Source organism: Lactuca serriola, chromosome 7, assembly GCF_051521515.1.
Source record: "Lactuca serriola cultivar US96UC23 chromosome 7, Lser_US96UC23_V15, whole genome shotgun sequence".
NCBI classification, from domain to species: Eukaryota; Viridiplantae; Streptophyta; class Magnoliopsida; order Asterales; family Asteraceae; genus Lactuca; species Lactuca serriola.
The window spans coordinates 163,755,359-163,767,533 of record NC_136414.1 but is presented as its reverse complement, the minus strand read 5'-3'; the positions used below and the strand labels follow the sequence as shown (position 1 = coordinate 163,767,533).

Below are 12,175 nucleotides of genomic sequence, written 5' to 3'. Positions count from 1 at the left end.
ACCGTTCGCAGTCGGGCTGGGTCTTTACCCTAAATGGAGGAGCAGTGACATGGAAGAGTTCCAAACAAGAAACCGTAGCTGATTCAACGTGCTAATCAGAGTACATTGCAGCGAGCGAAGCGTCGAAGGAGGCAATATGGCTGAAGAACTTCATCGGTGATCTTGGAGTTGTACCTGCCATAAAGGAGCCCATGGAGATTTTCTGTGATAACGAAGGAGCGGTTGCCTTGACCAAGGAACCGAGGGATCATGGTAGATCAAGACATATCGACAGAAAATATCACTTCATTAGACATCGTGTAGAAGAAGGACAACTCGTAGTGAAGAGGATATCATCAGAAGATAACCCAGAAGATCCGCTTACGAAGGGACTGAGTAGGGTTAAGCACTTGCAGCATGCTAAGAGTATTGGGCTGAAGGATGATATTAGCATAGATTAGATGGTATTAGAAACGTGTAATAGATAAATGTAATTAACATTTGATGATTAAATAAAGGAGTTTTATTTATGAGTAATGTTACTATCTTATGTTAATTGTTTAGCTATTGTTTCACTTTGCATGTTTTGACTTCCAGAATAATTGAAATTATTAGGAATAATCGAATTGTTCAAATTGTCCACAATCGTTCATATGTTGGAAGTAGATATGAATGAAGATTGTCATGAATTGGTGTGTAGATTGTCTAAATGGTTTTAGACATAGCAAAGGGTTGCTACAACGTTCATGAGTGCTTATGCACTAGTTTTGAGCATTGGAACAAACCCGCGCTTGCTGGAATCACCTTATGGAATATGATATAAAAGGGTGATCGCAAGACGATAATATCATATAGTCTTAAAACCTAGATATATGGTTTGTTATTTGTTAATTAATTGTACATTGATAATGCGAAAACGCATCAGTAACTCGGTGTTATAAAACGCATTGTTGTGTATAATTGGTTAATGAATAAGTAAATGCATATAAGTCGAAGTTTATCTGTAACTTTTATCTAAGAAGGTAAAAGCGATATCTCGGCCGCTCGATGATTTGATTTGACTTATGTGTCGGGCCCGGTCAGAACTGAATTGATGTGTTCGATTAAGTTCTATGTCGAATAAATCAGAGATCGAGAAACCTAAATGCTTGACTAACTATTCCATAGGATTGTCAGCATGATATCTAACAGGGGATTGTACGAACCCTTATCTAAAGGACAAGATTGATTAGATCAGAGTTTGACAGTGTCTTTGAGAGCTACAATTGCAAGCCGAATTGTACTTGTGCATATAGTTACTAGAATTATCCAAGTGGGAGACTGTTGGAATAGTGTCTAAGGCTGCAACTATATTAGGCAAGTATTTGACCCGGTTGTGCATGGTCCTTTTGGGTTGCCTTCACCATAGCAACTTGATAGGATGATTTATTAAGAGAGAGTAAATATTATTAATATATTATGAGAATAATATAAAGAGTAATATATTGTTATTTGATTAATATAAGTCATAGAATTAATTGGAATTAATTTGGTGACTTAAAGAGGTTAATTAAATAAAGGGGTATAAACTGTCAATTGTTTGATAGTTAAGCTTTAGACTATAAATCCTTATAGATATATAGTGGACAGATTCTAGAAGCTAGGATAGCTTCAAAATCGTCCATTGCTTATCTAAGGAAAGGATTTGGATAGCCTTAAGAGAAGATTATCCAATTAGGGTTTAGGTTGTAACCCTTAAGGAGTCTACAAGTATAAATAGACCCCATGGCTAAGGGAAATCGGCACCTCACCAAAAGTAAGAGAACCCTGGCCGATTTCCTCCCTTCTCCTCTCTCCTAAATCATCTTCCTTGCTATTGGTGTTTGTAAGCCATTAGAGGAGTGACAATTGTGACTCTAGAAGCTCCAAGACTACAAGATCAATAAGGAATTCAAAGGTATGGTTCTAGATTTGTTTCAATGTTGTTATTTAACCTAATTAGCCATTAGAAGTCTTGGATTCAAAGCATGTTTAATTAGAAAGCCTAGATCCAAGCATTACGGTTTTGCATGCGCACATAGGAAAGTTCTTATGGCTAAAACCCATCAAAAATATCATTCACATTCATTTTAAAAACATTGTATCAACATTGTCTCAGTACAAAACCCCAAGATCAGAATATATATAAACTCCAATGTGTGTGTGTGTACGAATCATGCCGACGCCTTCCCGCGCTCATCACTGGTACCTGAAACACATAACACAACAACTGTAAGCATAAATGCTTAGTGAGTTCCCCAAAATACCGCATACAACACATACGCCACTCGAGGCTATAATGCACCCTCCGGTCGATGAGTCTCAGCGGGACCCTCCAGTCCCGTAGCTCGTTGGACCCTATGGTCCGGTCATAGCTCGTTGGACCCTCCGGTCCGGTCTATATCATCATACAACATACATATATCACATAGCACATAATCTCATACATAACACATAAGACCCTCTGGTCATTGCATAATACTACTCTAGGTAACGTATAGTGAGAAGACTCACCTCAGTGTCTCAGCAAATATATGACTCGGAAGAAATGTGATCTAGCCTCCGCCTAATCACATAAAGTAATACTCTCATAAATATAACTGTACTCAACCCTAAAAGTCAACACGGTCAACGGTTAAACTTTGACCCGACTCGTCGAGTGCACTCGGGCGACTCGGTGAGTCTACACGTGTCCACTGACTCTCTTAGTCCCTCTCTTGGCACGTCGAGTACTTCCCCTGACTTGACGAGTTCCACCTGGCATGAATCGTGGGGCCACCCCGACTCAACTCGCCGAGTCTCAAGAACAACTCGGCGAGTTCCGCCTTGAACTCCAGTCCCCCTGACTCACCGAGTTATTCCCCAACTCGGAAAGTCCACTCACTGAGTGATTTACGGGAAACCCTCATCCTACTCGCCGAGTCTGTTCTTCAGACTCGGCGAGTTCATGCCTTGCACAAACTCCACAGGCCTCCTGAGGTCAGATCTGTCCCATACATTCATAGATCTGGCCTTCCCAAGCATGATAATCACGTAAAGTTCAGACCTTGACACTCACACGACATCAAAATGGTCTAACTTGGTGATTTAGCCCCAAAAATGACATCCCAGGCTCATGGCTCCCAAAATAACTCATAAAGCTCCAAGGGTTAAGGTCTCTGAACCTCTTTGGGTCCAGATCCAGAACATAGACTCGAGAAGGGACCAAATTCTCCACTTATTCATCCTCTAAAAGGGTTAGAAAACCCTAACACTAAGAATCAACATCAAAACTGAAAGAGGTCTGAGCAAAATACGTCAATATGATCTCTAAGAACTCAGAAATCACCACAATCGCTCCTCCTTCAGCCTCCTCTTGCCTTGGTCACCTCCTTCTTGCAAAAACACCCACAAAAGGATCAAGAATGGCCTCTCCTTCCTCATAAACGCGCTAGATCTCTTAGGGTTTCTCTCTGGGGGTTGGTGGCAGCAAATGACGGCCCTAAGGGCCTTTAAGTAGGTCTCAAACCCTGGAAATTAGGGTTTCATCAAACAGCATGGACTCGCCGAGTCCACTCATGAACTCGCCGAGTCCAGCTGTGAACTCGCATACGAATCCATGACCATACTCGGCGAGTTTAGACGCCAACTCGCCGAGTCTCCTCACAATTCCCAAAAATAAAAGAACAAAATAGGATATCTGGGAATCCGAATGTTACACAAATGAACCCAAACTACAAAAATGACATTCTACTTCCATGGAAATGGCTCAAACTCTAACATAGATGGTCTTAAACTCTAAAGGTGCCAACTTTATGGACCTTGAACCTCAGAAACACTAAGAGGGGTAACTCAAAGCTCCTGGAATGAAATCAAGACCGTTAGATCTCATACTTGGGAACAAAATGAACAAAAACCCATAAATGGTAGACCTAAAACATCAATGATCAAGTTCAAAGATTTATACCTTCATCAAGCTGAAAATGAATCACAAAAGCCAGATCCATAAGCTTCTCCTTGATCCCCATGTTTTCATCAAATTACACCTTCTTGAAAATGGGCCAAACACTCCAAAAATGGATTCCATAAGCTTAAAATTCCACCATGAATGATTAAGGACGATTTCTAGGGTTTTAGAAGGTGGGGGCTGACTTAGCATGAAGAAGGAGGCTTAACATTATGCTTATATAGTGTACAACCCTAATATTAAGGTTTTTCAATCTAACCCTCATACACCCAGTGTACCTTCTCATATCCCTTGTGTACGAGGGTGCTCGTATCTGGAATGCTCCCGAGTCCTCAGTATGAGTCTGGCATGCCCTGCCCGGCTCTCAGCTCATATCTGGAATACTCTAGGGTTTGTTGGCTACCAAACAAAACAATATAACCTCAACCCAACCCACATAATATGTCGACATATAACATAACTAATGCACATACAAATAATCAGGTAATAACACAGGTAGTCCTACAGATCTACCAACTGGCATAGAAATTAGCATGCATAACTAACTCATACTCAACATAATATAACTGCTAGGATATCATATCCAATGGGCCGACATTGGTGCCTTAGACCTCTTAGTATAGTGAGGATAACTTACCTCTCAACTGTCGAATCGAAATGATATCTCAAGCTCTCGAACCACGGCCACAAACTCCACCACCTATATTTACCATAAGGCCATTTCCATAAATTTCCAATTTACCAAAATACCCCAGAAGTCAACTAGTTAACCCTTGGTCAAAGTCCGAGTCAATAGTCAAGGTCAACAGTCCATGTTGACCCGAATCGTCGAGTGTAGTTCACCGACTCGTCGAGTCCTTCCTGGACTCGAGAAGTCGTGAAATTCCACCGTTGACTCGTTGAGTTTCCATGCAACTCGCCGAGTTCATGCATGTCCAATTGTCAGGAAAACCCTATCTGACTCGCCGAGTCATCCTACTGACTTGCCGAGTCCATGCAGAAATCCTTACACGACAATCTTCATCGGACTCGTCGAGTTGACCATGCAACCCGTCGATTCCCTTCAGTCCTTTCTCCATTCAGATGCTTTTTAACTCATTCCAAAGCTCCATAACGTAGATCTAAGCTCCTAATGCATACTTCTTACGTAAAGTTGCAAACTTTACGTACATGCAAGGTAATAATGACTTAAATCAAGCTAAAGAAGAGATTCTAGGCAAGGGAAATACACTAGCATGCTAAAGGCTGAAACTTTATGATTATAAGGACCAAGATGAGCCTAGATCTGAAGTTGCAACTTCAGATCTTGGTTCATCACTCGAAATGAAACACCAACATACTAAAATGGCCCTAAAACTCAAATATAGAAGGATCTAGCTAGAAGGAGATCAAGGTAACAACTTGATACCTTCAAATGATGCTAAACTAGGGTAGACTTCAGATCCACACACGTTCCTTGCCTCAAACTTCTTGATCTTCAAGCTCCTCTCACCAAGATCCACCTTCCAAGCTAAAAACACACAAGTATGGAGAGAAAACGGCGATTTAGGGTTTCTGGACTCACAAGGGGCTGTAAGGGAGGCAAAGGGAGGCTAGTGACCCTTTAAATAGGGAGCAAAACCCCGGAAATTAGGGTTTTATCCTCCAGCTCCAACTCGTCGAGTCGTGTCCTCCGACTCGTCGAGTTAGTCACTTAAACTCGCAGTCAAAAGTGTTCCTACTCGACGAGTCAGGGCATTCAACTCGTCGAGTAGACCTTTTAATATAAAAATAAAGCTGTAAAATTAATATCTGAGAGTCGGGGCGTTACACCAAAACTCAACCCCTCACTTATCCATAACTTGATAGCACTTAATCCTTTTATTACCAATTCAAAATGGAAACAATTCGAAACAAGATGTTACATTTATAGTGAAAAGGCTACATACTTGGGTGTTTTTAGCTTGGAGTCTAGAAACATAATAAAAGGTTGGATGCATTTACTTCATACTAAGGGAGGCTAAGGGAGAAATGCTACATACTAAGGGAGGCTAAGGGAGAAAGGCTACACCGGCGATGTTCCATAGTAAAGCTTTTATATTTGAAGTAAATGCATCCAAAAGCTTCGCATATGATATATTTGCGATGTGGGTCAAAGGCTACATAATATGGAATAGATGTGTATTTTTATATTTCAAATTTTATACCATAATAAAAGGTTGGCTTTTTAATCCTAAAAATTGCACAATCGAAATTTTCATTTACTATGGAAGAGCTAGGTAATATTATTAAATATCGCAAAGCAAAGGATTGCATTTTAAGTATTTCTTCTTTATCATGTCGTATGTATAATTTCATGTATTTGATAAGTTTATTTTTTATCCTTTCATAGATTTATGAACATCTAGTAGACGATGATAAAGTGCATAATAGTGAAGGATAATATGGTCAAACTGTTTATTGATAGGTTATAATTATTTTAGAATATAAAAAAAGATTCTGAAATATTTTAAAAATAAATAAAAAATAGATTTTGGTAAATATGATATTTTAAAATTTAAGAAAGGTAAATGTGATATTTAAATTTTAGGCTGGACAAATACAATATTTTGAAGCTTAATAAGGATATATACGAAATTCTCTCAATTTATTATGACGTTGATATGATATGAGATAGGGGGAGTATGAATAATAAACCTTTATTTTAATGTATGTTTGTGTTAAGGATAATTATGTAAATTTTTATAAATAACATTTCTGTTCAAGCCTAGATATCAACTTCTTTGTTGTGAAATTATTATGATTTACTTCTTCAACATTAACTATAGAAACGATTTGTGAAAACACCCAAAAATGACTTTAAAAAACAATATAGAAAAACACAATGTAATTGATTGTAATATCGAACAAAACCATTTTGTTAACAGAAAAAAGACAAATTTACCCTAATTTCTTAATCATTTGCTAAGAAATAGAAAAAAAATAATAAATAATAAGAAATAAACCCAAATAGCCAATGAAACTCTAGATGGTCCTCCACATGCTACGATTTATGTCATCTGGGCTACATTTCGTCACAAGTATATAAAAAATCGATTTTTGCCATATTCACATGATAACTATATTCACATGACAACTGTGTAAACATTCTCAGACGCAATTTATTCTCCTTAAGTGAGATTGTACATTTGTATAATGCATAACCTTATGCATTATATACATATACAATCTTATTTAACAAGATGAAGTGGGATATAAGATTTTTGAGAGGAAATCATAAATTTTGGAGAGAAAGTTATAGATAATACGTTTCATTTGCACTTTAGCCATGTAAAAATTGCAATATATATATATATATATATATATATATATATATATATATATATATATATATATATATATATTATAAAGCTAGCAATTTTTCTTGAACCTCATGTATTTGAAACTTCGAAGACTATTCAACTTATATAATTTAATTTATAAATAATTGAAATGTTGTGATCTGTAACTTCAAAAAACAGTCTTTAAAATTGCATGCCACGGAAACACACCTAATATTTCACAGGCTATTTTGGTTTTCTCTTAATTTTTTTTGCTAAATGGTTAAAAGACTAGAAAAATTTATCTTTTTTCTCTTTTATTAATTTTATATAGAAAAACTGTTATTTTTTTTATTTATCTTTAAATTTGATTAATTAGTAGTTTTAACTAAAGTTATAAATAACGTTAGGTGTGACTTGACGCAATGTCAAGCCTCAAGTTTTACGAGCTGATGACGAGCCACACTGTTTGTAAGGGGTGACTTAAAATGCCAATTTGTATATAATTTATGATTTTATATATTTTTTTCTAATATTATATATATATATATATATATATATATGTGTGTGTGTGTGTGTGTGTGAGAGAGAGAGAGAGAGAGAGACTTAAGATGACATTTTGTTAAAACATGATGTCACATAAAAGTCTTGAAGTCATGACATGCTATTTAGAACCTTGGTCAGAATGAAAGGCATGCCATAGCGCACACCAAGGCATGTCATGGCGTGAGGCACGACTCCGACTCATGACATTGTTGTTAGGCATGACGTGTAACAGTGTGTAATATGGTGTGTCATGGCGCGTTATGGTGTGACATGACACATATTTTTTCATTTTGAGACACGTTTTTTTTTGCTCTTTGTTAGATCTTTTTCTAATCGGACATAGAAGTATTGAGGTTTTTGTTATTTTTTTGTCATTTATTGTTAATATAATACTTCTAAAAACTAGTTATATTTGATATCAAATTATATTTATTGGCAATATAATTATAAATTAAGACAAAATCACCACATTGCATCACGTCTTGAAAAACGCCAAAACTCGTAATTCTTGAAGTTTGGTCTTACCGTCGCTCCATGTCTTGCGCTTTTTAGAACCGTGTGTATACTATCATGAACCCCATCTAGTAATTTCAATATTGATGCATTAATTTACATGAAATTAGCGTCGCTCTTTAGTTCTTTTTTGTTTAATTTATATTATGCAGATTTCTGAAGAATTGATTGAGAATAGTTTAGGGTTCTTTTGTGTATATAAATCAAAACTATAAAATTAAAATCACAAAAACGTGAACAACTTAAATTCATGAAGAATGGCAAATTCAAGCGGTAAAAAAACATGTAATGCTTTTTTCGCTAAAAAAATCAACATGTTTTTTTCGGTAATTTGTCATTAAATAAAAACATGTGTCATTTTTTAGAATATTAATATTAATATAATACAGTACATAATGTTAAATGAATATAAATAGTCGACATCTGAAATTATTTGGATGAAGAAGATGAAGAAGCAGCTGTTTTTTGCACGGTGCTTTCTTGGCGCAAACTGTTATCTCTTCTGTAATTCGACTTTGCTCCCTATAAAAACCATATCAAGAATAATTATTTGAAATTAATATTGAAAAGAATAATACCCTTATGATTACTACACTAAAGTTCTTTATTTATTTATTATTTTTCTGAAGACCAACACTCCACTTTCCACTAAATGAAAGAAGTATATAATAATCAAATATTGCACTACTCCCCAAATACGTCAAACTATAAAATCCCTTTTCTAAAAGTAATTATTTAAATTTAATCAGAAACAAAAACAAAATATATTTAAAAGTTCATAGGTCGGACCATACAGGGCAATGTGGACAAGTGCTCACAGCCCACATATTAAGTCCGTCCCTCTGGATAGGATGTTATTAATGTAACGCTTACTTGAAATATTGTTCCAAGCTTCTTCATTCCTCTAGCCCTTTGTTTTAAAATATCTTTTGAAACACTAGAATCTCTAAGCACCTAGAGTGGAAAAAAAATTTCTTAATTAAAAAATCATCCACACAAGTATCATAGGAAAAAATTTTAACATGACATAACAAAATAGACTGTATTGTGTTTGGTATTAGTCTCGGTCCAAACACAATACAAGTTCATTATGTTATTGTTCTGTCTTGTCATGTCTTATCATGTGTGATACATGAACACTCACAGCTTGACAAACATGGGACAATGTTGTTTCAATATCTACAACATTAAGCTGCCACAAGGAATTAAACATTGCATCTTTTTTACTTTCAATAACTTTTATTATCTCCTCTTCTTTGGCTTTTGATTCGTTCAACTTCTTCAGCTCTTCAACTGTATGAATTAATTGAACAGCGCCTACACAGAATGAAAAAAGTAATAAACATTTCAGGTTCATTTAGTATATCAACAAACATAATTGTTGAATAATAATAATAATAATAATAATAATAATAATAATAATAATAATAAATTAAAACAAATGAACCTGAAGCGGCTGAAACTTGTGATTTAATCTGGTGTCCTTTGTCCCTAACCCATTCCGCAAAAAATGGGACACTCATATACCTTCTATCTTTTCCAAGTTCTTTTGCAGCCTGCCTTGTGTAGATGTAGCCAACTGTATGTAGCATAGCCTCACCAAAAGCTGACACAAGACAAGAAACCTTGTCACTGATGGGACCGGATTGGACTAGACAAGACTGGATAAATTTTCTTGTACCATTTTTGATGATAAGAAAGAGAAAGGTATCACGTCCTTTGTATAGATTAAAGATGAAAAACAAGTCACTTCCCCAAATAACAGATAACAGATAACAGATAGCAGATAGCAAATAACAGATAACGGATATGGATATAACTAAGAACGTACTTGCGGGTGAAAGACGTTGAGCTTCCGATGTGGCCCAATCAACAAACTCCGTTGTTTTGCCTTCAACAAATAGTCGAAGGCGATCTTTAAGATTTGCTATGAGCTTAGATTCTCTCTCCTTTTGTAATGCCTAAGCAACAAAGATCACCAAAGCTTCAACATATATTTAACAATTAGCATTTCTTACCTTTAGTAAGGTGTTGTTTGCTTTTTACTTAATTGAATTATTAGGGATATGACTTAATCCATTAAACTATATATGTGTGTTTCTTTTTTACTTCTTTTTTACTTCTTTTTTACTTAACACAGAAAGAACAACTTAATAGAGAAAATTAGGAAAACAAATCTTTCTCCTTATGTACTAACTTTTTACGAATTAACCCTTATTTACTTTTTCCTTCAATTTTCACAATTCACCCTTAGCACTCAATGGGAAAAAACAAAACCTTCATCCTCTCCTGAATTTTTTGTCTGCGAACTTCAGGAACCTTTGACTCTTCTTCAAGCTCTACAGTCTGTATAGAAGCCATATAAAGCTCCCCGATATAATCCTCGAATAAATCACTACCAAATACCATACCAAAAACAGCCGAAGGATCCACCATTGTCTCCCTGTAAAAGGTAGGAATTGTTTCTATTAAAAATCTTCATGATAAAGAAAGTTGTAATGAAATAATGAATTATACTCACTGTTTTAGTCCTTCTTTTCCATTTTTGTCATATGCTTCACGCTTTTGAGGATCGCTTAGAACCTGGTAAGCCTCTCCAAGCACCTTCATGATGAAGAAATACAAGCGAATTCCATTTATCTTCAATCTTCAATATTTAAAATGGAAGATTTTGAGAAATTTAATGTAGAATTTATAAGATTATAGACCTAAGCAACATACCTGGAAATTATGAGCTGCTTTTGGATCCCCTGGATTTTTGTCAGGGTGAACTATCCTTGCCTAAAATATAACATACGTTGTATAATTACATAGTGTGATATCAAGCAAGCAACATAGCATTTAAATGAAAAATATTATCTTTTTGAAAGTTTTAGCAATTGGAGTGAATCATGATTCATGAATAATAAGTAATAAGTAAACGTACTTTGAGGTAGTAAGCCTTTTTAATATCAGATGCAGATGCTTCAGGATTGACTCCCAATGTGTCATAATACTCAGTTTCCTTCACCATACTTCAGAAATCACAACTTTGGAAGCCTACAAGAGACACAAAATCATAGTTCTTGATCAACCCTAATACAAAAGTTGTTAATCAGCATGATTGCTTCCAAGTTATAACAAATATTGTAAAGTTTAATGTGATTATCAAAGAGCATAGAAGCCATAAAAAACTAAACTTGCAAAGTAACACATTTGATTTTCAATGTCTTGCGTTGGAACTTTGTGGGCAGGATCTAGGCTAGATAGATTCATTTGTTGTTAATTGAAAATGAAAACCAATTTACTCGAATCATTGCTAACATATATGTTTATTAACAAATTTGAAATGTTCGTCGATGACAAAAATTTCCAAAATCGCACATACATCAAAGATAAACTGAGAGAGGAAGGAAGCTTACGATTGTTCCAATCACGGGAGAAATTCAATCGATCAATGTACGAATATGAAAAGAAATTCCAGAAACTAACGCAATAAGCCCTTTGATTCTCTCGAAATTTCTTTGTTTTCTGTTGATAAACTTACGTATGTCCAATTGTTCGTGACGATTGACAGTCATTATCAATGTGTTCGTTAGGCTTTACGAATTGTTTCCTTGACGATGTGGTTTAAATTTTTTGTATTAAAAATTGTATTTCAAAAATTGATGGACTTATTTAATAGTGTAAATTACGCGAATGGTCCCTATGGTTTAGTATAAATTGTATGCTTGGTCTCTAACTTATTTTTCTAACTTGGATTGTCCTCAAGTTTTAATTGTGTAACGCGCCTAGTCCCTATTTTAACAATCCGACAATTATTTCCGTTAGACACCCTACGTGCCTTGCATGTTGGGGGTATAATAGTCATTTACCATTGCTAACGATCTTTAAA

The 12,175-nt window shown here is 35.5% G+C and overlaps 1 protein-coding gene across 1 annotated transcript; it reads right to left on the bottom strand.

Moving 5' to 3' along the window:
* Window positions 1-8,693: 8,693 nt before the first annotated feature.
* Window positions 8,694-11,808, bottom strand: LOC145062280 (DNAJ heat shock N-terminal domain-containing protein). Its single transcript, XM_079009907.1, has 10 exons — window positions 11,703-11,808; window positions 11,228-11,340; window positions 11,023-11,082; window positions 10,823-10,905; window positions 10,579-10,744; window positions 10,133-10,262; window positions 9,749-9,907; window positions 9,446-9,618; window positions 9,175-9,255; window positions 8,694-8,823 (listed from the first exon to the last, which is right to left on the bottom strand). Exons 2-10 carry the CDS (start codon window positions 11,312-11,314, stop codon window positions 8,731-8,733), a joined length of 1,032 nt encoding a protein of 343 aa, XP_078866033.1. The 5' UTR covers window positions 11,315-11,340; window positions 11,703-11,808; the 3' UTR covers window positions 8,694-8,730.
* Between the last annotated feature and the right edge of the window lie 367 nt (window positions 11,809-12,175).

Coding starts and splice junctions, on each gene's coding strand:
- LOC145062280 (XM_079009907.1), bottom strand. CDS start 11,314: ATGGTGAAGGAAACTGAGTATTATGACACATTGGGAGTCAATCCTGAA. Junction 10,745..10,822: donor GGAAAAGAAGGACTAAAACA/GTGAGTATAATT, acceptor TACCTTTTACAG/GGAGACAATGGTGGATCCTT. Junction 8,824..9,174: donor AGCTTGGAACAATATTTCAA/GTAAGCGTTACA, acceptor TGGTTTTTATAG/GGAGCAAAGTCGAATTACAG.